The sequence below is a fragment of the Polypterus senegalus genome, chromosome 13 (genome assembly GCF_016835505.1).
Source record: "Polypterus senegalus isolate Bchr_013 chromosome 13, ASM1683550v1, whole genome shotgun sequence".
Classification (NCBI taxonomy): Eukaryota; Metazoa; Chordata; class Cladistia; order Polypteriformes; family Polypteridae; genus Polypterus; species Polypterus senegalus.
In genome coordinates, this window is record NC_053166.1 from 99,105,746 (window position 1) to 99,129,474 (window position 23,729).

Genomic DNA, 23,729 nt, shown 5'->3' on the forward strand with positions numbered 1-23,729 from the left:
CCAGTTAAACTGAAAATAGCTAGTTTTCATATGCGTTATACATGTTTGCTCTAGAAGCAATGAAAATATGACTTTTTTGTTTTTTATAAAATGGCTGATATTTATTGTATAAATATTTTACCCTTATTATAGGAGTGCTTTATTGGGAATGTATTTGAAATGTCCTTTTAAAACAAAGCACCATTTCTTGGTGGTATAGATCTGTCCCAGAATGCAGAGATTTCTCAGGACATAATGGAAATACACCCACCACCTTAGTATAATTTAAAATATGTTTAAGTGCAAAATGAGAACCTACCTACACTTTGATATGGTTTAATTTGAGAAAAGTGCTATGTAAAATAGGAAGAAAAAGTGATTCCTAAACATACTAAATAAGACATCAAGTTGTATTATTGTTATTAACAAGCTTAAGATAAACAATTTCAAATTTCTTTGCATTTTTCCCATTGCATAATTCAGTGGATTTTTTTTTATTTTTTAGTTTTTTGGAATTACATTTCAGATAAACTCTATACCTTTTAAACAAGATGCATCAAAAATGGGAAGGAAGCATAGAAAAAAAGACATTTGAAAGCATTTAGTTTTGGAGAAATTTTAAAAGGCATAGAACAACCTCTGGTATTCATCTTAGAAATTCTACATCCAAAAGATTATGTCAGTTTCACTGCATCCCAAAAATAGAACATTTCAGAGCAAGATCCTGTATAGTGCTACAATTCTAGAGTTGTAAAGTGATGGATAGAGCAGACAAAAAAGGAATGCTGGTACATTTTCATTGGCCTGTTTTTTTTTTTTTTAATCCTCCTCTCTACAACAAGCTGCAAGCATTCTTCTTACGACCTTTCTTGGCTTGTAAAGCAGCTCTTGTTGCCATCTCAAACACCTCTCGTACTCCATCCTTCGTCTTGGCAGAACATTCCAAATAGCCAAAAGCATTTATTCTGTTAGCCATATCACGACCCTCTTCAGGCTTCACTGGTTCCTTTAGCACAAAGACAGGAGTTCAAATAGTTAAGATTTACTTTTGAATAAACAGAATGTAAAAAAGCAAGGAAAAAAATGACTAAGAAATTTAATTTACACTCTGCACTACAGTATCCATTGAGCAGTCCCTTTTTAAACACGCAGTCTACCCTAGAAATGTACTGATACATTGCCAGGAAGCTTTGCTGAAGTTTGTTTTTTTTTTGTTTTTTTCTGTGCTCCCAGCCATTTGACTTTACCTTTGTTTGTTACTTGCTCTTTAATATTATTGCCAAATCTTGTTTTTCGTTTCATGTAACATTTCTGTCATCTTGTAAAGTACTTGATCTACATGGTTTGTATAAAAATGGGCTATATAAATATATGTTGTTGTTGGGTAGAGAACATGTGTGAACAAACTTAAGTACAGAAAAATCAAACTGCCAATTCCTTGTTCAAAACCAATTATAATTTCATGGCATGTCACAGGTTATTAGTATTAGAAAACCGATACTTAAATCATCCAAAATATCCCAGTACTCATTGATTTTTGTCAATACTGAAACAAGTGAATTGATCATAAGAGAAATTATGAACTAGACCGATTGTAGTTTACATTATATAGCCATGCGGTATACGTGGTAGTATTAAGAAACTCAAACCAAAGCACAGTTGTTGCCAGAAGTAGGTACATAAAAGATGTAATGGTATAAAGGCTGGCCTGCAGACTGCAAGAGCAACCTTTGTGCTTTCACATGCAACTTTGTTCTTGCACATTGAACTAAGTTCACAATGTTGATATAGCAAGCATACATTTATATGTCAGAAGGAACAGCAGTGTAGCAAGGTGAAAGGTGGATGAAAAAATTTCAAGAGCCATCTCCCATTCTGACTTCTAAAAGGAGATTGTTTGGCACTGGAAAGAAAACGTTAATAAAAGTAATGTGATGAGTATTATGCTATTTGGGAGCAAGATGTGGCGAATGAAGGAGGTACTAACAAAGCTGGAAAGAACAAAGGTGTGAATGAGCAGAGGCACGTGTACAAAAGATGGATGAAGAGTTTAGAGAAAAAGCTGGTGTGGAGGCTAAGTGATGCCTTTAACACAAAGATGAAGACCCAAGTCTTACTGGCAGCAATTATAGCTTTGAGTCTTATTGGGTAAGCTGTGTGCTCCTAGTTTTGAAGTTTATCCTGTTCTTACTTGCAAATCCTCTCAAGATCCGTTCGATTGGATGGGAAGCATCTATAAGCTGCTTCAGATCCCCCCCCCAGTCATTGACACAAATTTAAAACTGTTGTTTTACCCTGTCACTTGTCATTCAATGCTTAACCATCTTTGCTGTTCTACACATAAAATAAAACAAATTCTGTACATGTGTTCAAAGTTAATAACAGTAATATAGCAACACAAACTCATAGCCTCCTTGACTGTTATGATTGTCAATTTCAAAGAAATTAAGTCATTTTAAGAAGATGATAAGTCTGCGTTTGTATATAAAGCCTATAAGAAAAATAAAGAGATTTGGGAGTAACAACGAATAATATACAGTACTAGCCAACCACTGGCGTACCATACACCGCATAATCAGGCCGGTTTTTTAATGATTTTTAAGCACAGGGAGAAAATTAACATTCGAAAAATTGGTAATGTAATAAATCAGCAAGAAAAGCAACACTATAACAATGCAAGGAACGAACCAACACATAATCATCCGTGACTGAAAACTGGCGGACCGCCATCGCGCCTACTCCTGCCAGACGGAGGGATGGGGGTGCACGGCGCGGAGGGTGGAATGGCAGGAGAGGAGAAGGACGTCCATCCCGCTCCATCCGTCATGCTACTCTGCCGATTTCTCGTTCAGTATGCACGGCCCGCTCATGTGCCCACCTCCAACTCGTCACTTGAGTCGTTGTCATCTTTGCACAGTCCAGATGCACCTGTGACTCACGTAGACTTTTCATTGCTCTGTGCAGTTTTGGCTGCTTTTCTATATATAATCCACCAAGACCACGGTAGTAGCGAAGTGAGTCGCACTTAGTGGGAATTCCACGGTTTGCAGCCCAAATGGGGTTCAACGGCTTACCCACGCCTTTCTGCGCCGGGTAGACACGCACTCAATCTCATGCATAATTATTTATTGAATGCTAAACACTTCTGGAAAGACACGGTTGTCTAAAACGGGTTGGTGTGAGAATACAACAGTAAGCGAATGAAAAGATGGACCTCTGGAGAGAGCAAAATACAACACAATAGTGAATCCGCGGCATAACAAGCGCCGCATAATTATTTATTGATGGTTGAACACTTCTGGAAAGACACAGTTGTCTAAAAAGGGAGGGTTTGAGGATACAACAGAAAGTGAATGAAAAGATGGAACTCTGGAGAGAGCAACATATAATTGTCCGTGAGTAAAGAAGACGCATGTTTGTCGCGGATGCGAATTGCTGTATGTAGTGTGTAAAACAGTTTGCTATGGTGCACGTGGTCGTGCGTCGTAACCAAAAACTCGGCTTTTAAAGGCTGCTTACTTCATTGTGTTTTAACTTCAGTTATAAAGGATTGTTTTAAGGATCCCATGGGATTCCCCTTGCAAACCGTTTTACATGCTGCATATGGCAATTCACTTCCGCGAGAAACATGCCTCTATGAACAGTCAACGTGGCTCGGAGATGCATGTAATGTAGCCTCTACGACAGACGAATATAAATGACGCCGGTTTTTCTGTGTCGTCGCATTTGAGTTTGTGGGCGTGGCTCTGCGAGTTGTCGCCGTATCCAATGGTCTTGGAGTTGGTGAGCGTGGCTCCGTCCTGCGTGTGCCATAGGTGTCTTACTTGTCGGCGGCTTAGTGAGAGAGCGCGAGCAAAGTAGCTGAAGTAGACAGAGTTAACGTCAGCTGCAAGTAGGGCGACTCCCCTGTTGGGAAGCAGGGGGGCCGGCAGGTAAAAAGGCACCGGGCTTCTTCTTGGTTTTTTTTTTAATTTTTAAAGAATGCTTCCTGCTCCATTTTAATTTCGTTATTTTTAAGAATACTTTTTTCTATGGTTTTTAACCTCCACTTTTCACTTCTGATTTTATAGATTATTTATTGGAACTTTGGAGACTGCACTTTTATTTGAACACCTTGTTTTGTTAATCTATACTAATAAAAGGCAAAGCCCTCACTGACTGACTCACTGACTGACTGACTGACTCACTGAATCATCAGTTATTCTCCATGTTCCGTGTGGGTAGAAGGCTGAAATTTGGCAGGCTCATTCCTTACAGCTTCCTTACAAAAGTTGGGCAGGTTTCATTTTGAAATTCTAAGTGTAATGGTCATAACTGGAAGGTATTTTTCTCCATTTACTGTAATAGAGTTGAGCTCGAAAGCCGTGGGGGGCGGAGTTTCGTGTGACATCATCACGCCTCCCATGTAAATCACGTGAACTGACTGTCAACGCAGTGCGTAGAAAACCAGGCAGACCTCCAAAAAGCGCTGAAGAAAACATACATTATATAATTGAGAAGGCAGCGAAACAATAAGAAGCGAGCAAGTGACATATACTACCATATTCATGAGTGCTGCTACTTCAGAAAGAAAGCAAGGTGTAAACCTAAACTTAATTTAAAGTTCACAGACAGGCTGCTGTTGGCGTTTGTCATGCCCACGGGTAATGCAGGATGCAAGTTTAATGAGAGGAAGCAGGATATAAACGAGAGTTTTGATCACTTTGTAACCAAGTTAAAACTGCAGGTGAAGGGGTGTGCTTATGCAAATTTCAAAAGACTGTGTTTGTGGGGGATTGACAGTTAAGGCGGGTGGGGGAGTCACGTCATCATCTGCCCTCCCATTTACCTCATTTCGCTCTGAGCTGAGTTCCGCAGCTAACGCCATCTTCCAAAGCAACTTCGTCACACTGCCACCAAATACTCACAGAAAAATACACAAGTTAATACACATGCTGTCTCTTAGAGTTTCTCCACACTGAATCCTCCAGGCACTATTTACAAAAGGTTACATTGACAATCGTGTTACGTTATTTTTATAATCTTTCCTTTTCTTAGCACAAGCACAGCTGAGAAGCTTCGATGCATGTGCTCCATAATGCGTTAAAAAATAATGCATTTAATCACACTTTGCATTACAAGCAAAGGGGAACTTTTGTCAATGCATGATTTCCTGGTACACCGATTACATTGATCAGCGCATCCCGATTCATTTTACCCTCACACCCCCTTGGTTGAGTTTGAGAAGAAGTACAAAAAAATATGAGGTTAACACAGAACAAACAGATCACCAATTCAAGCTTTATGAATAATCGATTCGCCATCAATAATTGTTTTGGTAACGCCGTACTCAGTGTAATCCTCCTTCCATTTTATAATTTTTCCGCCACTAGCCATGATTAGATGAACAGTAAAAAAGTAAGATCCAAGCGAGGGTGACTTATTTAGGCAGGCATATATATGACAGCAGCACTCATGACAATGTCAATCATATTACGTTATTATTAAAATGTTTCCTTTTCTTTTTCATTACTTCTTTAACACACTACTTCTCCGCTGCGAGGTGCGGGCATTTTGCTATATATCTATATCTATCTATATATATGAATGAATGAATGAATGGATGACCTCCAAAGAGCGCTGAGACTTTTGATATCGTGAACGTTTCTGCAAAAACTGCGGTCTACTGCACAGCAAAAGTCGAGCAGCCGGCGCGCGCACATAGCTCTGCCGGCCTTTGAGGCGCTGACTGCCCTACTGCCTTAAGTCAAAGTGAGCACTTTTAATTTTTTTCATCCTCCCCCTGAGCTATAGCCCAGACAAGTGCAAACACGGGACCCCTTTTCTACACCGCGGTAAACTAATATTAAGGCGATTTGCACTTTCTTTTGCACGTATACGATTATGAGGTCATCAGCTCGGATTTTGAAGACACGCACATGAGTGGAGGACTGACAGTGCCATCACAGCCGACTAATGGCAGGGACGTCTCACCAATCTACACAAGACCCACCGCGACTGTCCCCAAAAGGCGATCATATCACTGCAGAAGACAAAAACACTAATTTTCTTTAATTGCTGGTAATGCCGGTAAGGCACATTACCAGAGGCAGAAATTTGAACGTTCACATAGAAAATGTAATTTCTATACCACAGCCGTCGTATACACATATATATTATATATACAGTGGTACGTTGGTATACTTCCTAAATCTGTTCCAGATCCTTGGACTTATACCAAACAATTTTTTCCCATAAGAAATAATGGAAAAAAGATTAATTCGTTCCCATGAAAAAAAAAATCCTATTGTTATTGGCATATTATACATTGATGCGGTTGTATAAAATAATTTAAACACTGCTTAATACTAAAATACATAAATACAAAAGCAATTAGATGAAATAAATGAAAATGACTTGTCCGATAACAATGAGTTTAATTTTACTGCACAACAAAGGAGAGCATTACAGCTTCTCCAAAGGAGCCTCTTCAGGCGATTGTGAAGCACTGTCGTCGTTCTTCTTCTGGCAGTCTTCAATCCAAATCCCTAAAGCAGATTCCATCCAGACTACTGCCTTATTACATCTACTTACAACTCGTTTTGCACCCTGGTTAAAAGGACACTGCGGCCGTAGATCTTATATTCCTTTCCTACTTTTTAAATAAAAAGAATCGTAGCCTTCAACAAATCCAAAACGTTTACCTTTCCGGCAATCGTTAACATCTTCCGTTTGCACTTGGGCACGGCCCCTGAAGCAGTAGCAGATTGTTTTGGAGCCATAATGAAGGGCTTGACTATGCACAAAGATAAACACAAAAGAGCACAACTCTTTACACAGCGAAATACGTTGATGCTGAATGAGCAAGATGAGACTTCCTGGTTAACACTGCATTCAGCACGCAGGAACTTAACTGCGTGCTCTGATTGGTTAGCTTCGCAGTCATCCGCCAATAGCGTCCCTTGTATGAAATCAACTGGGCAAACCAACTGAGGAAGCATGTACAGGAAGTAAAAAGACACATTGTCCGCAGAACCTGCGAAGCAGCGAAAAATCCACGTTATATATTTAGTTATGCTTTCATATAAAATCCAAAGTCAAAGCGTGATATAGCAAGGGATTACTGTACAGGTTAAAACTTAGCCCTTTTTTTTTGAAGGCGCGCACCCGGTATACCACACGTGGTGTTCTAGCACATGAGTCATATTCCAAACAAAGGTGGTATACCAAGCAAAATATTTTGCCTCTAAACAGGACGTATACCAAGTTGGACTTATTCCAAAGCAGACGTATATCGAGGTACCACTGTATAGTAATCCCTCGCTATATCGCGCAAACCAATTAGAGCACGCAGTTAAGTTCCTGCGTGCTGAATTCAGTGTTAACCAGGAAGTTTCATCGCACTCATTCAGCATCAACGTGCTTCGCTGTGTAAAGAGTTGTGCTCTTTTGTGTTTCTTTGTGCATAGTAAAGCCCTTCATTATGGCTCCAAAACGATCTGCTACTGCGTCAGGAGCCGTGCCCAAGTGCAAATGGAAGATGTTAACGATTGCCGAAAAGGTAAACGTTTTGGATTTGTTGAAGGCTACGATTCTTTTTATTTAAAAAGTAGGAAAGGAATATAAGATCTACGGCCGCAGTGTCCTTTTAACCAGGGTGCAAAACGAGTTGTAAGTGGATGTAATAAGGCAGTAGTCTGGATGGAATCTGCTTTAGGGATTTGGATTGAAGACTGCCAAATGAACAACAACGGCAGTGCTACACAATCGCCTGAAGTGGCTCCTTTGGAAGAGGTGTAACGCTCTCCTTTGTTGTGCAGTAAAATTAAACTCATTGTTATCGGACAAGTCATCGTGTCATTGTTGTTGAGTAACCATAATTAATTTTCTACTTACAGTACTTAGTACATGTACGTACGTTTAGTGTCACTGTACACACATTCACTGTATACTATTTTTCTTGCATTGTACGTATTTATTGCTGGTGGCCTGTCTATCGTAATGGCTGTAAACATATGTGATATCGGAGACACTCAATATCTTTAAAATAATATTTAGGTTTTACTGTATATAAACTGTGTTTATATACATAATTTCAAAGAATCTTACCTAATATCTAAGAGAATACAAAGGGATTATGCTGTATAACTCTGTGGGAAATATTTATAAACAGGGTGGGAGAGTTTGTAAGGGCTTAAAATATATAAAAATAACCATACAAACATATGGTTTCTACTTCGCAGATTTTCACCTATCGCGGGGCGGTCTGGAACGCAACCCCCGCGATCAAGGAGGGATTACTGTATTTTTTTCCTGTTTTTTTTTTATTTATATATATATATATATATATATATATATATATATATATATATATATATATATATATATATATATATATATACACATACATATATATATATATATATATATATATATATATATATATACACACACACACACACACACACACACACACACACACACACACACACATACATATATACATATATATATATATATATATATACATACATACATACACATCTATACATATAAAGGAGAGTTGGGATCCGAGAGACTGTGTTTGTGGAGGGATGGAGAGTTAAGGCGGGTGGGGGAGGTACGTGATCATCTCCCCTCCCATTCACTTCATTTCGCTCCAAGCTGAGCCCCGCAGCTGACGCGGTCTTGCCATTCTTTTTCCTTAGTGTTTAATCCTCTCTCCTTAACTGATTTACTATTTACTAGACGCAGTACTTACTGAATAGTATTTTTTCCTTTAGTGTTTCTACTTACAAAGTAGTTTTTCTTAGTGTTTATTAGACTTGGTGTGCCGGTGTTCCCGGCGGTGTTGCGGTTTACTGTTACTTTCTACTTCGTTTTTGTACTTTAGTGTTTAGTAGACTTTTACTTTATCTCATTTACTGTTGTTCCCGGCGGTGTTGCCGTTTTTCCCGTTTCTATTTTTTATGTAGCATGTTCACAAATTAGTCATAGAGAAAATTTATATATTTTGGTTCCAGGAGGACAAACCAAAAATGTTGTATATGAAGAAGCTCTATAAGTCGCATGTAGATACATAATTATTCCAACTACAGCGACTGCAGCGAAGCGCACACGGTCTGCTAGTATGTGTATATATATATATATATATATATATATATATATATATATATATATATATATATATATATATATATATACACATATATATACATATATATATATATATATATATATATATATATATATATATATATATATATATACATATATACACACAGGTGTGAAAAACTATTTGCCCCTTCCTGATTTCTTATTCTTTTGCATGTTTGTCACACAAAATATTTCTGATCAACACACACATTTAACCATTAGTCAAATATAACACAAGTAAACACAAAATGCAGTTTTTAAAATGATGGTTTTTATTATTTAGGGAGAAAAAATCCAAACCTACATGGCCCTGTGTGAAAAAGTAATTGCCCCTGAACCTAATAACTGGTTGGGCCACCCTTAGCAGCAATAACTGCAATCAAGCGTTTGCGATAACTTGCAATGAGTCTTTTACAGCGCTCTGGAGGAATTTTGGCCCACTCATCTTTGCAGAATTGCTGTAATTCAGCTTTATTTGAGGGTTTTCTAGCATGAGGTCATGCCATAGCATCTAAATTGGATTCAGGCCAGGACTTTGACTAGGCCACTCCAAAGTCTTCATTTTGTTTTTCTTCAGCCATTCAGAGGTGGATTTGCTGGTGTGTTTTGGGTCATTGTCCTGTTGCAGCACTCAAGATCGCTTCAGCTTGAGTTGACGAACAGATGGCCGGACATTCTCCTTCAGGATTTTTTGGTAGACAGTAGAATTCATGGTTCCATCTATCACAGCAAGCCTTCCAGGTCCTGAAGCAGCAAACAAACCCAGACCATCACACTACCACCACCATATTTTACTGTTGGTATGATGTTCCTTTTACGCCAGATGTAACGGGACATTTGCCTTCCAAAAAGTTCAACTTTTGTCTCATCAGTCCACAAGGTATTTTCCCAAAAGTCTTGGCAATCATTGAGATGTTTCTTAGCAAAATTGAGACGAGCCGTAATGTTCTTTTTGCTTAACAGTGGTTTGCGTCTTGGAAATCTGCCATGCAGGCCGTTTTTGGCCAGTCTCTTTCTTATGGTGGAGTCGTGAACACTGACACTGACCTTAATTGAGGCAGGTGAGGCCTGCAGTTCCTTAGACGTTGTCCTGGGGTCTTTTGTGACCTCTCGGATGAGAGGGGTAATTTTGGTCGGCCGGCCACTCCTGGGAAGGTTCACCACTGTTCCATGTTTTTGCCATTTGTGAATAATGGCTCTCACTGTGGTTCGCTGGAGTCCCAAAGCTTTAGAAATGGCTTTAACACCTTTACCAGACTGATAGATCTTAATTACTTCTGTTCTCATGTGTTCCTGAATTTCTTTGGATCTTGGCATGATGTCTAGCTTTTGAGGTGCTTTTGATCTACTTCTCTGTGTCAGGCAGCTCCTATTTAAGTGATTTCTTGATTGAAACAGGTGTGGCACTAATCAGGCCTGGGGGTGGCTACAGAAATTGAACTCAGGTGTGATACACCACAGTTAGGTTATTTTTTTAACAAGGGGGCAATTACTTTTCACACAGGGCCATGTAGGTTTGGATTTTTTCTCCCTAAATAATAAAACCATCATTTAAAAACTGCATTTTGTGTTTACTTGTGTTATATTTGACTAATGGTTAAATGTGTTTGATGATCAGAAACATTTTGTGTGACAAACATGCAAAAGAATAAGAAATCAGGAAGGGGGCAAATAGTTTCATACCACTGTACACACACACACACAAATACAATAATGTATCTGACAGTATGCATCAGACAAACCACAGCAAGCCACTATAACAATAATGAACTGTCAGCAACTACGTTTCAGTCAGTCACTTAACTACAGTGGGAGCCACGTCAAACAGCCGCCTGGAGTATGACAGGTCCATGACAGGACCATGCACGATCCGTGCACGGAATGTGATCCCCCGCGATGACGCAGTTAACGATGCCCCGCCCCATAAACGCCCCCATGCGCTTTCTAAAAAGATGGTTGCAATGCTGTATAATGCCGCCAGATGGCACATTGACTGCTTCAGTTAACTGCAATGTCCAGGAAGCCCTATACCGTATCTTTAATATACTGTATAGGCAGTTCTTGTATTGTCAACATAGTTTCATAAATAGATGACGTGGTAAAAAAAAACAACAACAAACCGATTAATAAAACAGATTTGTTAAATCACTCAATACACAACCCATGATGATTATGCTATTTATTATTAAATAAAGAATTAATAAAACTAGTCAGTAAAATATTTTTATTCTAGACTATAAGTGAAGAAAAAAATAAAGCAAGTTACAGTAAGCGGTTGATACGACAGCTTGCGTGGTGCAATGCTAAGAACTGCTGATTTCCGATCCGTGCTATATAAAATCATCACATTCAAATATTAACAATTCCCACACACCCTTCCTACATTCACGACATGTGTACTTGTTGCAGTGTACACATCTCTCTGTGCTATGGTTCCTATTACACTGAATGAGCACCTGACATTGTACTTTCTTCCCTGTTTAAATAACATTCGAGTATAGCACGTCTCCAAATAAATCACATTCGAGTTATAGCGCGTTTTTATGTGAAAACAGCATTGTCAGATTTTGGGGTCGGAACGCGACTGAGAGAATGGAACTGAATTTAAAAAAAAAAAAGCTAACCTTTACAATTATCATGCATTTACATATTCGTTTTCAAATAATATTGCATTATTATATAGGAGCTTCCCTGTCTGCCTATCATATAGTGCCTTTCCTTCCTACCTACCTATCTATATATCTATCCCCTTAGCTGTTTTTTATATATCTATTATACAGTGCCTTCCCTGTTTATTTATATATCTAGTGCCTTCTCTGCCTGTATGTCTGTCTGATTGCATATAGCGCTGAACTTACTGCTCTGTACTATTCTGTCCTCTGCATGTCTTGGAGTACAAAAGAAACAGCACCATACAGCAACATGTGCGAACTGGCAAGATCGGGGAAAAAACACGCGGTCACTGATTACAAACCGCAAGATGAATGAAAGAGACAATATATGTAAAACATCATCGCACTAATGCAATATTATTTGAAACGAATAGCGCCAGATCGGTTTGAATATGCGCCCGATCTGACGCCGTTCGTTTTCAAATAATATTGCATGTACTGTGCGTTGAAACTGCTTCACTGAATAAGATGACTCCTTCTGTAACAGCATCAGCGTGTATTCAAACCCGATCTGACGCTGTTCGTTTTCAAATAATATTGCATGTACTTAACTATTTTAGAATAAAAACATACATTTGATTTCAGTCAGTCTGTAAGAGCCAGTGTACATTACGGAAGCGTATTAGGGCCACGGTGAAAAAAAAAATACGGACACAGTGAAGAAAAAAAAAAATGTAAATGTCTAGATTAAAGTCAGTCTAAAGAATGTCGCAAACTAAACTAAATCTTAAAATGAATGTTTAATTTACTAGATTTTCTCAAACCCCGTCATTAATTAATGTAGCACATTAAATGCTTTATATTAAGTGTTCCTGACCCAGTTAAGTTGTGTTTACACGGATTACTGTAGAAACGGAACACACGTGAAATGCGTGTATTCCAAATAATGATCTATTCTTTCCACTCTAAAACTCCACTTCACTCAAAGATAATCAATCAAGGCATGAGATGGGAGAAGTTTGTGCACTTTTTAAATCGTTGGGGGGATGGAATAACCGACTCTGAACCAGTGGTGCGCTGTCAGATCCGGAAATCTCTGCATGACAGTCTCGTGCACCTTCTCTTTTAAATTCTTGGGCAATTTGGCTTTGCCGTTTGTCCCACTCCAGTTCAATGTAACCCATGGGTCTCAATCACAAAATCAGCCAACACTGTAAACAGATGACACAACAAATTATATACTCTGAAACGTTCATTTGAACATTTAAAAATATGTAAGTATAATAAGTATATACAAAAACATAAATATAAAAACAATCAACTATTATTGTTAAAGTCAGTCTGCTGTTCAGGATCAAGTTTACGGGGCTTCGTTTAACGTTGAAGCACTAACGGCCAAAGTGCCACCGTGTGTGTGTGTGTGTGTGTGTGCGCTCCGCATTCGTCAGGTTTGTCTGAGCTGGCTTTAACACAAACACATTTGCGCCAGCAGGACGAAAAAACATTTTAGCACCATCTAACAGTCAGTAATAAGGAGAAGTCAGTACATTCTCCGTTGAGATTTCTCACATTCCACTCCTCCTAAGTTTGTCTTTTAATGAAGTTCTAAGAAAACTAAGAAAAATATTTTGGGTCACTTAAGCACGAAATAGCACGGACGCAAATGATCAAGATTTTAATTGTTGTTGTCATTTTCTCAAACCTGATTTTCCAACTTGGCGTTTATAAAGATTTAGACAGACTGAATTTAAGAATGCACCCCTAGTAACCTAAAAAAACACACACACACACCCCGAAGAGCAAAGCGAGCTGCGATTCACACCTCAGACCGTCTTTTGTCTTGTAAATGAGGTATCCTAATTCACCTTCCAATCCCCACCAGCACACACACTCTTTGTCTGTACTGTACACTGTTGCTGTTTGTTAGGGCACTTGGTTATACAGAGTACTTTAATGTATAAAACACTTACTTCCTGGTTTGTTTTATTTTAAATATAGCTTATTACCTTATTCAGCAAAATAAACAATGTTATCTTTGTGTTAATTATTAACGTATTGATGTCTTTTATTTAGGACTGCTGAACAGCTGTGTTCATAGGTTTAATCAACGATAACAGTTAAAGCATTTGTGGATGAGAGGTGTGTGTGTGTGTGTGTGTGCGCTCCTGCATTTCTCCGTTGGCTTTAACACAAACACATTTGCGCAGACAGGTCTAAAGAACCCCTCCCCCCGCCAAAAAAACACACACAGAGCAATTAGCACCATGTCATAGTCAGTATTCTCCACTGAGGTTTCTCACCTTCTAAGTTTGTGTTTGCTCTTTTGATGGAGTTCTTAAAACCCAAAAAATTATTTATACTGAGAAAAAATTATGATGGGTCACATAATCACAAACACAAACTAGCACAGATACATATGATCAAGTGTTTAACTATTGTTTTCATTTGTTTCTATGACCAGTAATAATATTTATAATAATTATTATTGTTAGCCCAACTCTTTGACTATTTAAAACAAAGGCGTCTCCCATTTTTTGCCCATTTACTGTAAGTAGTTGGTTCAAGTAAATGTTTTTTTTAAATACCCAAACAATCCCCCAACAATTAAAACACGCACACACGACTTTAGAAATAAAATGTATTCTTCCAAAACTAGTCAATTGCTTCCTAAAACCGTTCTCACCTCTCCGCCAGTCTCTTTTGTTAATCTAAATGTGCTGATAAAAGAAAACCTGCAAGTAGCCGGCTATTCCATCCCCCGAACGACTTAGAACGTGCACAAACTTCTCCCAGCTCATGCCTTGATTGATTATCTGGGAGTGAAGTGGAGTTTTAGAGTGGAAAGAATAGATCATTATTTGGAATACACGCATTTCACGTGTGTTCCGTTTCTACAGTAATCCGTGTAAACACAACTTAACTGGGTCGGGAACACTTAATATAAAGCATTTAATGTGCTACATTAATTAATGACGGGTTTGAGAAAATCTAGTAAATTAAACATTCATTTTAAGATTTAGTTTAGTTTGCGACATTCTACTGACAAAATAAACTATTAGAATAAAGTGGAAATGTCGACTTTAATCTCAACATAATTGGCGACAATAAAGTGGAAATGTCGAGAATAAAGTCAACATGTCGACTTTAATCTCGACATTTAGATTTTTTTTTTTCTTCACTGTGTCCGTATTTTTTTTTTCACCGTGGCCCTAATACGCTTCCGTAATGTACACTGGCTCTTACAGACTGACTGAAATCAAATGTATGTTTTTATTCTAAAATAGTTAAGTACATGCAATATTATTTGAAAACGAACGCGTCAGATCGGGCGCATATTCAAACCTGATCTGACGCTATTCGTTTTCAAATAATATTGCATTAGTGCGATGATGTTTTTACATACTGTATATTGTCTCTTTCATTCATCTTGCAGTTTGTAATCAGTGACCGCGTGTTTTTTCCCCGATCTTGCCAGTTCGCACATGTTGCTGTATGGTGCTGTTTCTTTTGTACTCCAGGACATGCAGAGGACAGAATAGTACAGAGCAGTAAGTTCAGTACTATATGCAATCAGACATACAGACAGGCAGAGAAGGCAATAGATATATAAATAAACAGGGAAGGCACTGTATAATAGATATATAAAAAACAGCTAAGGGGATAGATATATAGATAGGTAGGTAGGAAGGAAAGGCACTATATGATAGGCAGACAGGGAAGCTCCTATATAATAATATAATATAATGTTATAATTATAATAATAAAATATAATGTTAAAATCACGTGATTGCAACTCAGCGCAGCTAAATTGCTGGCGTGTGTTAACGTGTTCTTGAGAACAAAGCGCCATCTAGTGGTGGAACCAGGTAAATGAATAAATAGGGCATGAATGGGCGTGTTTACTGTGAAATCTTAACATGCCTTCTGTCAGTAGAGGGAGGGGGGGATCACGGCGTGCATAGGGCAGCCGTACGCCATTCGCACGCCATTCACACGGCCGCGGCTATTTGACGTGGCTCCATCTGTATACCAACTGAAGTGTGTAATGTCAATGTCAGCTCAGTGTTTCAAATCACGCTGGGTGGAGGTAAATCCTTATTCATCTAGCTCAGTGCTTCCCAAACTCAGTCCTGGAGACCCACTGTGGCTACAGGTTTTCGTTCCAACCAGCTTCTATTTTTAATTGGACTATTGGGCTAATTAAGTGAACTGTTATTTTCCAAGTACTGTGTTAGAAAACTAAGTCTGGTGAAAAAAAAAAAAAAAGGTATTAATGTGCCAAGCAGTTACATGGGAATAATGTATATTTTTTTTCTTTCTAGCATTCTTTTCATCTTGATTTTCATTCAACTTCTCCAGGTGTTCTAATTGTTTAATTTGATCGATAGATCGATGGATAGATTTACTAATTAGTGTGTATGACCCTAAAGTAGTTGCAGCCTTTGATTATTCAGTGTTTGCCTGGGTGTCTACTCTCCTTGTTTTTAATTGTCATTAATAACATACAACAAAGGGGAGAAACTACACAGAGAAAAGGCAACATATGATATCTACAAAAGAGAGTTAAGCATTTAAATCTATAGCAAAAGCAGAAATAATTCAAAATGTGTAAAATCATGCTGATGTGCTTTTCTGAATGTAGAATAAGAAAAAAAAATACCAGCTGATTAAATGAGTTCAGTGTTATTAGGTTATGTCACTGATTATGAATCTGATTGGAACAAAAACCTGCAGCAACAGTGAGTCCCCAACACCAAGTTTGAAAATCACTGATCTAGTTATACTGTAAATTTCATAAATGCAGACTGGTAAAATGCATAATGCTTCAAAGAAGAGCTTTACTAATACGGATCACGACACCTCTCTTACCATAATACTGGATTCTCATAAATAATCGCAAATTAATTTGCCTCTTACCATTAATTTATAAAGATACTAGGAGACTAGGGGATGTTTGGTTTTCCGGATACACACTTTTAAGAATTTTGTTTTCTTTGAATTGTTGCTATTTCATTAGTTTCACTTTTATTTCAGAACTTCTGTGAAAACAATATTGTAATCTTTTATGTCCCAATATGCTGAATCTTTTAAACAAGGTCAGCGAGATAAGTGTTTAATGACTTTGTACCATAATTCAGGATAGATCTCTCTGTTTGGAATGTCAGCACAGACAAAGCAATCTACATCAGCAGCAGTTAATTTTTTTTTGCAAAGTAACCAATGAATGCATGCAAGGTAAACCATGTTGTTGAAATTCTCTGACTTAAACTTTAAAACCTTACAATATTTACATACTTCTGACACATCACCTGTGTCCATATATTCGATCTCTATTAGCCTTTTCGTTATTTCTCAGAGTAATAATTTCTCTTTGATTGCGCTAATGCAAAGTTTACTTTATTTTTTTGACACTGTCATTTTTTTCTGCTTTCATATTCTGTATCTTGCTCTGCATGTGTTTTGCACCTACGTTTTTTTTTTTTTTTTTGAGTCTTTTGAATTCCAGTTTTCATGATCTTTAACCTGCTCTGCATGTGTTTGGCCTCCTTGTTTTATAACCTCTTTATGACGTTTTACTTTGTTTTCTACTCTGTCTTATTTCTGACCTCGCTTTGTCCTGCTTTTTTTCCAGTGACACCTGGGGCCTCATGTATAAACGGTGCGTACGCATAGAAATGTTGTTTAAGAACTTTTCCACGTTCAAATCGCGATGTATAAAACCTACACTTGGAGTAAAGCCACGCACTTTTCCATGGTACCTCATACTTGTCGAACCCAAGTTCTCCGCTCGGTTTTGCAGACTGGCGGCACCCAGCGTCAAAGCAGTGCTACTGTTCCTGTGTGGTTACTCCTTATTTTTCTGACGCGGCTTTATAAATACATTGAAACTAACCGCATATTGTTTATTATTGTAATGCATCTGATTGTAATTAACTTGTAACAATATAATGGTCCAGGGAACAGCCATAGTATTCCAAATACCATAATTGCTTTAGCGTTGTTACTCTCACTTCTTCTTCTTCTTTCAGCTCCTCCCGTTAGGAGTTGCCACAGTGGATCATCTTTTTCCATATTACTCTCACTGCACCACTCGGAGTATTTATATCACTGTATCTGAGTGTGAATTACACCATCAGCTGATCGGAAAGAGAATTATCGGTAAACAGCTTCAAGGACACGCTATCTGAGCCACTGCAAAATGTTTTAAAGCCTTTCCTGTACGGACCTCGCGGTTCAAAAACAGTTTCATCCCAAGAACTTTAAATGCACTCAATCAATTGCACCTTGTAGAACTGTTTGTACTTATAAGTACAATCACCCCACTGTAAACTTGCACTATAGTTATATCACACAACCTGAGCCACTTTATAAAGCTCGTATTTACATATGACGACGATATTTTTAAGGTGGGGTAATGCAGCAAAATATATGTTTATTAAATTATACAGATAAAACTTTAACTTCATTTAAATAATCTATATTCTTCACTGGGAGTGTCGTGAAGGATAGAATAATTAAACATGTACTACGAAGATATTTCAATGTTCCTTAAACATTTTGAAGAATTGGCGCTAAGCTTACAGATGGCTTAACTTCTATTACAGAGCTTATCGTGTGCCGATCGATTACTTGGGGAAAGAAAAGCAAGGACTGCAGTGGCGGCTATGCCAATATATATTGAATATAAAACAGAAAGAGAAAATAACAACACAGCTAAAAACGCAGTGACAAATTTCGGCAAAAGTTAAATGCTTGTGTCATGAGCACGAGGCGGCTATGCAGTGTCTGCAACGGACGTGGCCATCCACCGCATAAGCTACCTTACTGACATTGGCGGGCAAGGAGCCACCGATTCTTCCTCTGCCCAGTGCCACCACAAGCCTAGAGCCCCTGAGTACTGCTGCAATAAATTATTTCATCGAAGTGAAACACATGTTTAATAACGTGCTTTAACTCCTATCATCATAAAAATGACATCACATATACATCTCAGTATTTTAGTTATTCAGAGAGCTGTAATATCACAAATGTAATGGATTCTGTGTCCAGTTGGAGGAAGAGAGCCGGTTTAAGAAGCAAGTAGTGATTCACACACATAGAGCACATAGAAGATCAAATACAAAACAAAGCATTTAACGTGCTACTTTAATTACGATGTGATTTGAGAAACTGGTTAATTAAACGATTTTAAGATGAAGTTTATGATGTTCTACTTTAAATGACAAAATAAACTACGTGATTAAAGTGGAAATGTCGAGATTGAAGTTGACATTTCATGCTTTTTCCCCATTGTGTGCCTTTTTTCTCTGTACCCTAATAAGCTTTGATATGACACTCAGACAGTGAGCTACAAGTCGCCTTTTCATGGCCACTTTGATATGCGACTTCTTTTTTTATTTCCGGCACTGTGCGATTTTGTGAACGTGAGCTGTCAAGTTTCTCCAACATGCTATGTCACTCGATCAACGTCCTTTTGTTGATTATACCACGGTATATTTAAACAAATAGTATGTTTTACCTTTGCCTCCACTTGGTATTCGCTGAAATTCTTGTATTCACCCGCGTGCTTTTATCATTGTCTTTTCACAGAAGGCTTAAGGGCGATTTATATTGGTTTGCATATTCAAAGATGCGTAATTCTAGGAGGAGTTGGGGCGTTACATAAAGCGCGTGCACGAGCGTTACTTTTCACGCTGATCGGGATTTATGTAGCGGAAGAACATGGAAGTTGGAGTACGCACAGATTCCTGCATCTGGATTTTTCTGTGCGTAAGCACATTTCGGCTTTTGTGCTTATGCCATGTTATAGTGCGAGTTCTACGCACGGTGTTATACATGAGGCCCCTGGTCTGTGGTGATTATTTTCCCTTTTTCAAGTAATAACTTCTTTGTTTGCACTACTGCGATCTTTACTTTTTGTTTTTTTTTCTTTAATACTTTCTAAATTTTCCTACTTTCATATTCTTTAACTTTCTCCACATGTATCACACCGTTTTTTTTTTTTCAGCCTTTCGAGTTCCACTGCTTTCATAATCTCTAATCTGCTCTTCATGTGTATAGCGCCAACATTTGTAAACGTCTTTATTAAGTTCTACTTTGCCTTTTTCTTCCGTCGTTCAATTCTGAGACCGATTGGACATGCTAGATTATTTTTTCTTTTTTGCTCCTTTTTCCTCTCCAACGCTTTTGAGTCTCTTTTCTTGGCGCTACTTCTTCACTTAGTCGTCGATGTTTCATTTGCAACGTATTGTCCTTATACTCTTTATATGTGCGGAGACCCTGGATCCCCGTGTGCTCAAATTCTTCACACGACTGAATGTTTTGTTGCCCGTTACATTTGATATTGATTGTAATTAGGGTGTGTCTTACAAGAATTTCATGTTCTATGTCATCGCGAGACAGTCTTGGGTCAATCTATTAGCACAATGTTTAAAGTCCCTGCAAGACGGCCAATTGAAGGTCTCCGCGAGACGCTCCATGGCCATTCTCTTTCTTCTCGCCGGTCTTTTAACTGTCTTCCGTGATCTTAACGTGAAGATCACGCCTCAATGCCCTAGTGTTTCTCTCAGGTTTTTATTTTTTTTTATAATAGAGAGATATCAAAATTAAATGATCATTTTGTTTCATGTATATAACAAAAGATCTGACTATTTCAATAGGTTTTTATGACTAATGATTAATAATTATACATTAGGGATTAAATGATTAAATATTAATTTGTGGAATTTGCAATTATTTAGATTGTAATGGGGGGTTTCAATGCTTGACAAAGCTTCCTTTGAACTGAGCGTGTTAGCTCAGTGCTTCAAACCATACTTTATTTCCACTGCACTGGGTCATTTTCACTATGCATGTCAGCTTACGGTTTCAGACCACGCTGGATGGAGAAGGGACACTTCCGCTGCACATGTCAGCTCAGCATTTCAAATCCTTATTTATCTAGCTTTCTTTGAACTACACATAGCATCATCAGATTTCAAAAACTTGACAGAACTGTTAGACAAAATGAATGATTGTGAATCATCAATAAATTTTAAATGATTGTGCCCGATAACTTAGCATTAAGAAAGAATGTATAAATTCTACATCTTACAAATACTGACTTGTAGAATCCATAATGCTGCAAAAAAGATCTTTAGTAATAAAGGACACAACACTTTTCTCATTATAATACCCTATTCTCAAATATCCCATAAATATTTGCATCTTATTAATTTATAGATAGAACAAAAGAAAATGCATCTTGATTCATGTGTGTAACAAAATGAAACTAATGACTAACAATTGCAATTGTTGTTATGGCTAATGATTACAAGGTTAGGGGTTTTAATTGTTAAGTTTTAAATGAATCAGGAGGAATTTGTTCTTACTTTGATTGTTGGATTTGGTGTACAGTAAATGTGTTAGTGACTGGGGTTGTGCTTAGGTAATTGGAAGATTGGTTATGAATGCTACAGTCAAAAGAACTGTCTTATTTAAGGAAATGTTTTATTATGCTGTGCTGTGACTAAGACAACTTTGTACCGATTGCCTATATGGGCCTAGAAGAATATTTTCAAGGTCATATGCATTTTTTCAAATGTAAAGGTAAATTTATCTCACTGCTCTTTGCTGAAGCAGCACTCAAGTGGATCTTTAATGCTGACCTGCATAAGTATCACCTAGTTCACTTTTTATCACAAAAGCACCTACAGTGGCTGGCTGTGGATTTTCATCTCTGTTTGAATGACAGTTGTACTTAAGTTATGCAGCACATACTTTTATCCACATTACACTTTATATATACAGTAAATTTTAACTACAGATTGGAGAACTTAATACTAACAGTCCTCACCTTGGAGTATTGTGTGTGGTTGTGCGACAGTGTGGTCATCTGCGCCATGTCTCCCAGCCTCTCCCAACATGTTCCGGAATGACACCTTTGAACTTGGATTCCAGTAGAGTGAATTCAGCCTAATCTGTCACAATGGGTTTGTTATCTTTTTCAATGGCGGGATTCATAGACATCAAGTGGCAATGAATGGAAAACGAATTCTGAATACATGAGCTACCTTCTGCAAATTAGTCATTTCAATGTTGATGACGATTCTAAGTAGGAGTGATTCCAGAACAGTTCTCTTATGCAATCGTTCCACTGTATCTTAACATTTTTTTTAGGTTGCATCACTCATGATTTTTTTTTTTTTTTATTCAGGTAACTCTTTAATCTGACATCAACCTAGTTTATTTAAAGTAAACAGGATGCACCTGACCACAACTTGGAATGCAACAGCAAAGTCACATAACTGAAATGAGTCACACATGGCTAGAGTTTTTCAGAAAATCCAAAATTTGAAATTAACAAATCAGCATATCAACATACACTTATGTCAGGCTTGTTTTCTCCTAGACAACTACTGTATTTTCTATAATATATAATGGTTTTGATGTAGCAGGAACATGCCTTGGCCAGTATTAGAAAATATCTTTTGCTCATTTGCATATATGTGCCTTTGTGGTGAAGGATGACAAATAATAAATGTATATCGGATGTGCTTCTAATTATTTAATAAATAGATATATACATACATACATACATACATACTGTAAGAAGGCGCTATAAAGTGCCCGACCTGGCACAAACCACGCAGAGGCACGTGTACAAAAACACACAGGCTTTTATTTTTCTTCAGCTGTGTGACACGTCTTCCCCGTGCCACACAGCCCAAACACAGTCCCAAAGCACAAGCAATACTCTTCCCTCTCTGGTACCACCACTCCTCCCAGGCAACCTCGTCCTCTTCCTCCCGATTCTGGCTACCCAGTGGTGGAGGCTGGCTCGTTTTATACCCCACCTGGAAGTGATCCAGATGCTTGACCACCTGGTCCTAATTACACCTCCGGGTGGGGCTGAAGATTCGTCCAGCCAGGCTCTTGAGTCGTGGCAGCCCCCTAGCGGCCACCCCCTCTCCCAACCAGGCTGTAGAGGACTCCATGTCCCAAGGAGCCACATGGGAGAGTGGGAAATGAACATTGGCCAGGGAGGCTGCCACCTAGCGTCCCGGGGAGCTAATGAGCTGTCCATGATGGCTCCCCCGGAACATATGTAGCAGGGGCGTCCCGACTGGGCATGGGACCCGGCTGTCCGTCACAATACATACACACACACAGTAGAGTCTCGCTTATCCTACCTTCGCTTATCCAACATTCCTTATTATCTGACGTCCCACCGCAAGAAAAAAAATAAATAAATAAATCAATCAGCAAGAAGAACTGCAAGTTGCGAGCGTGAGCGTAGTCTATTTTTTGTTGCTCCTGACTAATTACAGTGGAACCTCGGTTTGCGAGCATAATTCGTTCTGGAAATGTGCTCGCAGTCGAAAGCACTAATACAGTATATCAATGCGAATTTCCCCATAAGAAATAATGGAAACTCAGATGATTCGTTCTACAACCCAAAACTATTCATATAAAAATGATTAATACAAAATATAAAGTAAAAATACATAAAGCAAATTGACCTGCACTTTAACTTTGAAAAGAATCATGGCTGGTGTGAGTGAGTTTCTAAACTCTTGTGGGATTCCACCCAACGGGACGACACACAGAAGAGTGTCCCAAAGCAATTGCAGTCTCCCAGCCCTGTAGCAGTTTGCCATAAAGGCAAATCCAAAAAGATTGTGGACATGCTATAAGCGCCTGCCGTCGATGGGTGATACAAGGAACATTATAAATGCACAGACTATATGAGTGATGGAGTTAAGGTTCTAGAAACAGCAATTAATTACATTGAGCAACAAGAAGATGATACAGGAATCGACATAATGATGCTGCAAAGATGGCGAGACTTGACAGCGAAGAAACAGCACTCGTCAGGAAAGCAGACTACGATCAAAAATGTCTTTATATCATCACAGGACTGAACTTTTTAAGTACAGTACAGAATTGTCTGAAGTTAAATACAGTATGTAAGTGTAAGCTCATTTTTTCAGTTAATTTATTCTGTTTTGATGTAAAACATGA

General features: G+C 38.2%; 1 protein-coding gene across 2 annotated transcripts in view; it reads right to left on the minus strand.

Annotated features, from left to right (window-relative positions):
- Window positions 1–430: 430 nt before the first annotated feature.
- The window catches only part of rhoaa (ras homolog gene family, member Aa), a 55,422-nt gene continuing 32,123 nt past the window's right edge, over window positions 431–23,729 (minus strand). For both annotated transcript variants that reach the window (XM_039776110.1, XM_039776111.1), the window contains exon 5: window positions 431–985. In XM_039776110.1, the coding sequence (XP_039632044.1) occupies window positions 812–985 (174 nt within the window). In that variant the 3' untranslated portion in view covers window positions 431–811. The remainder of the gene's footprint in view (window positions 986–23,729) is intronic.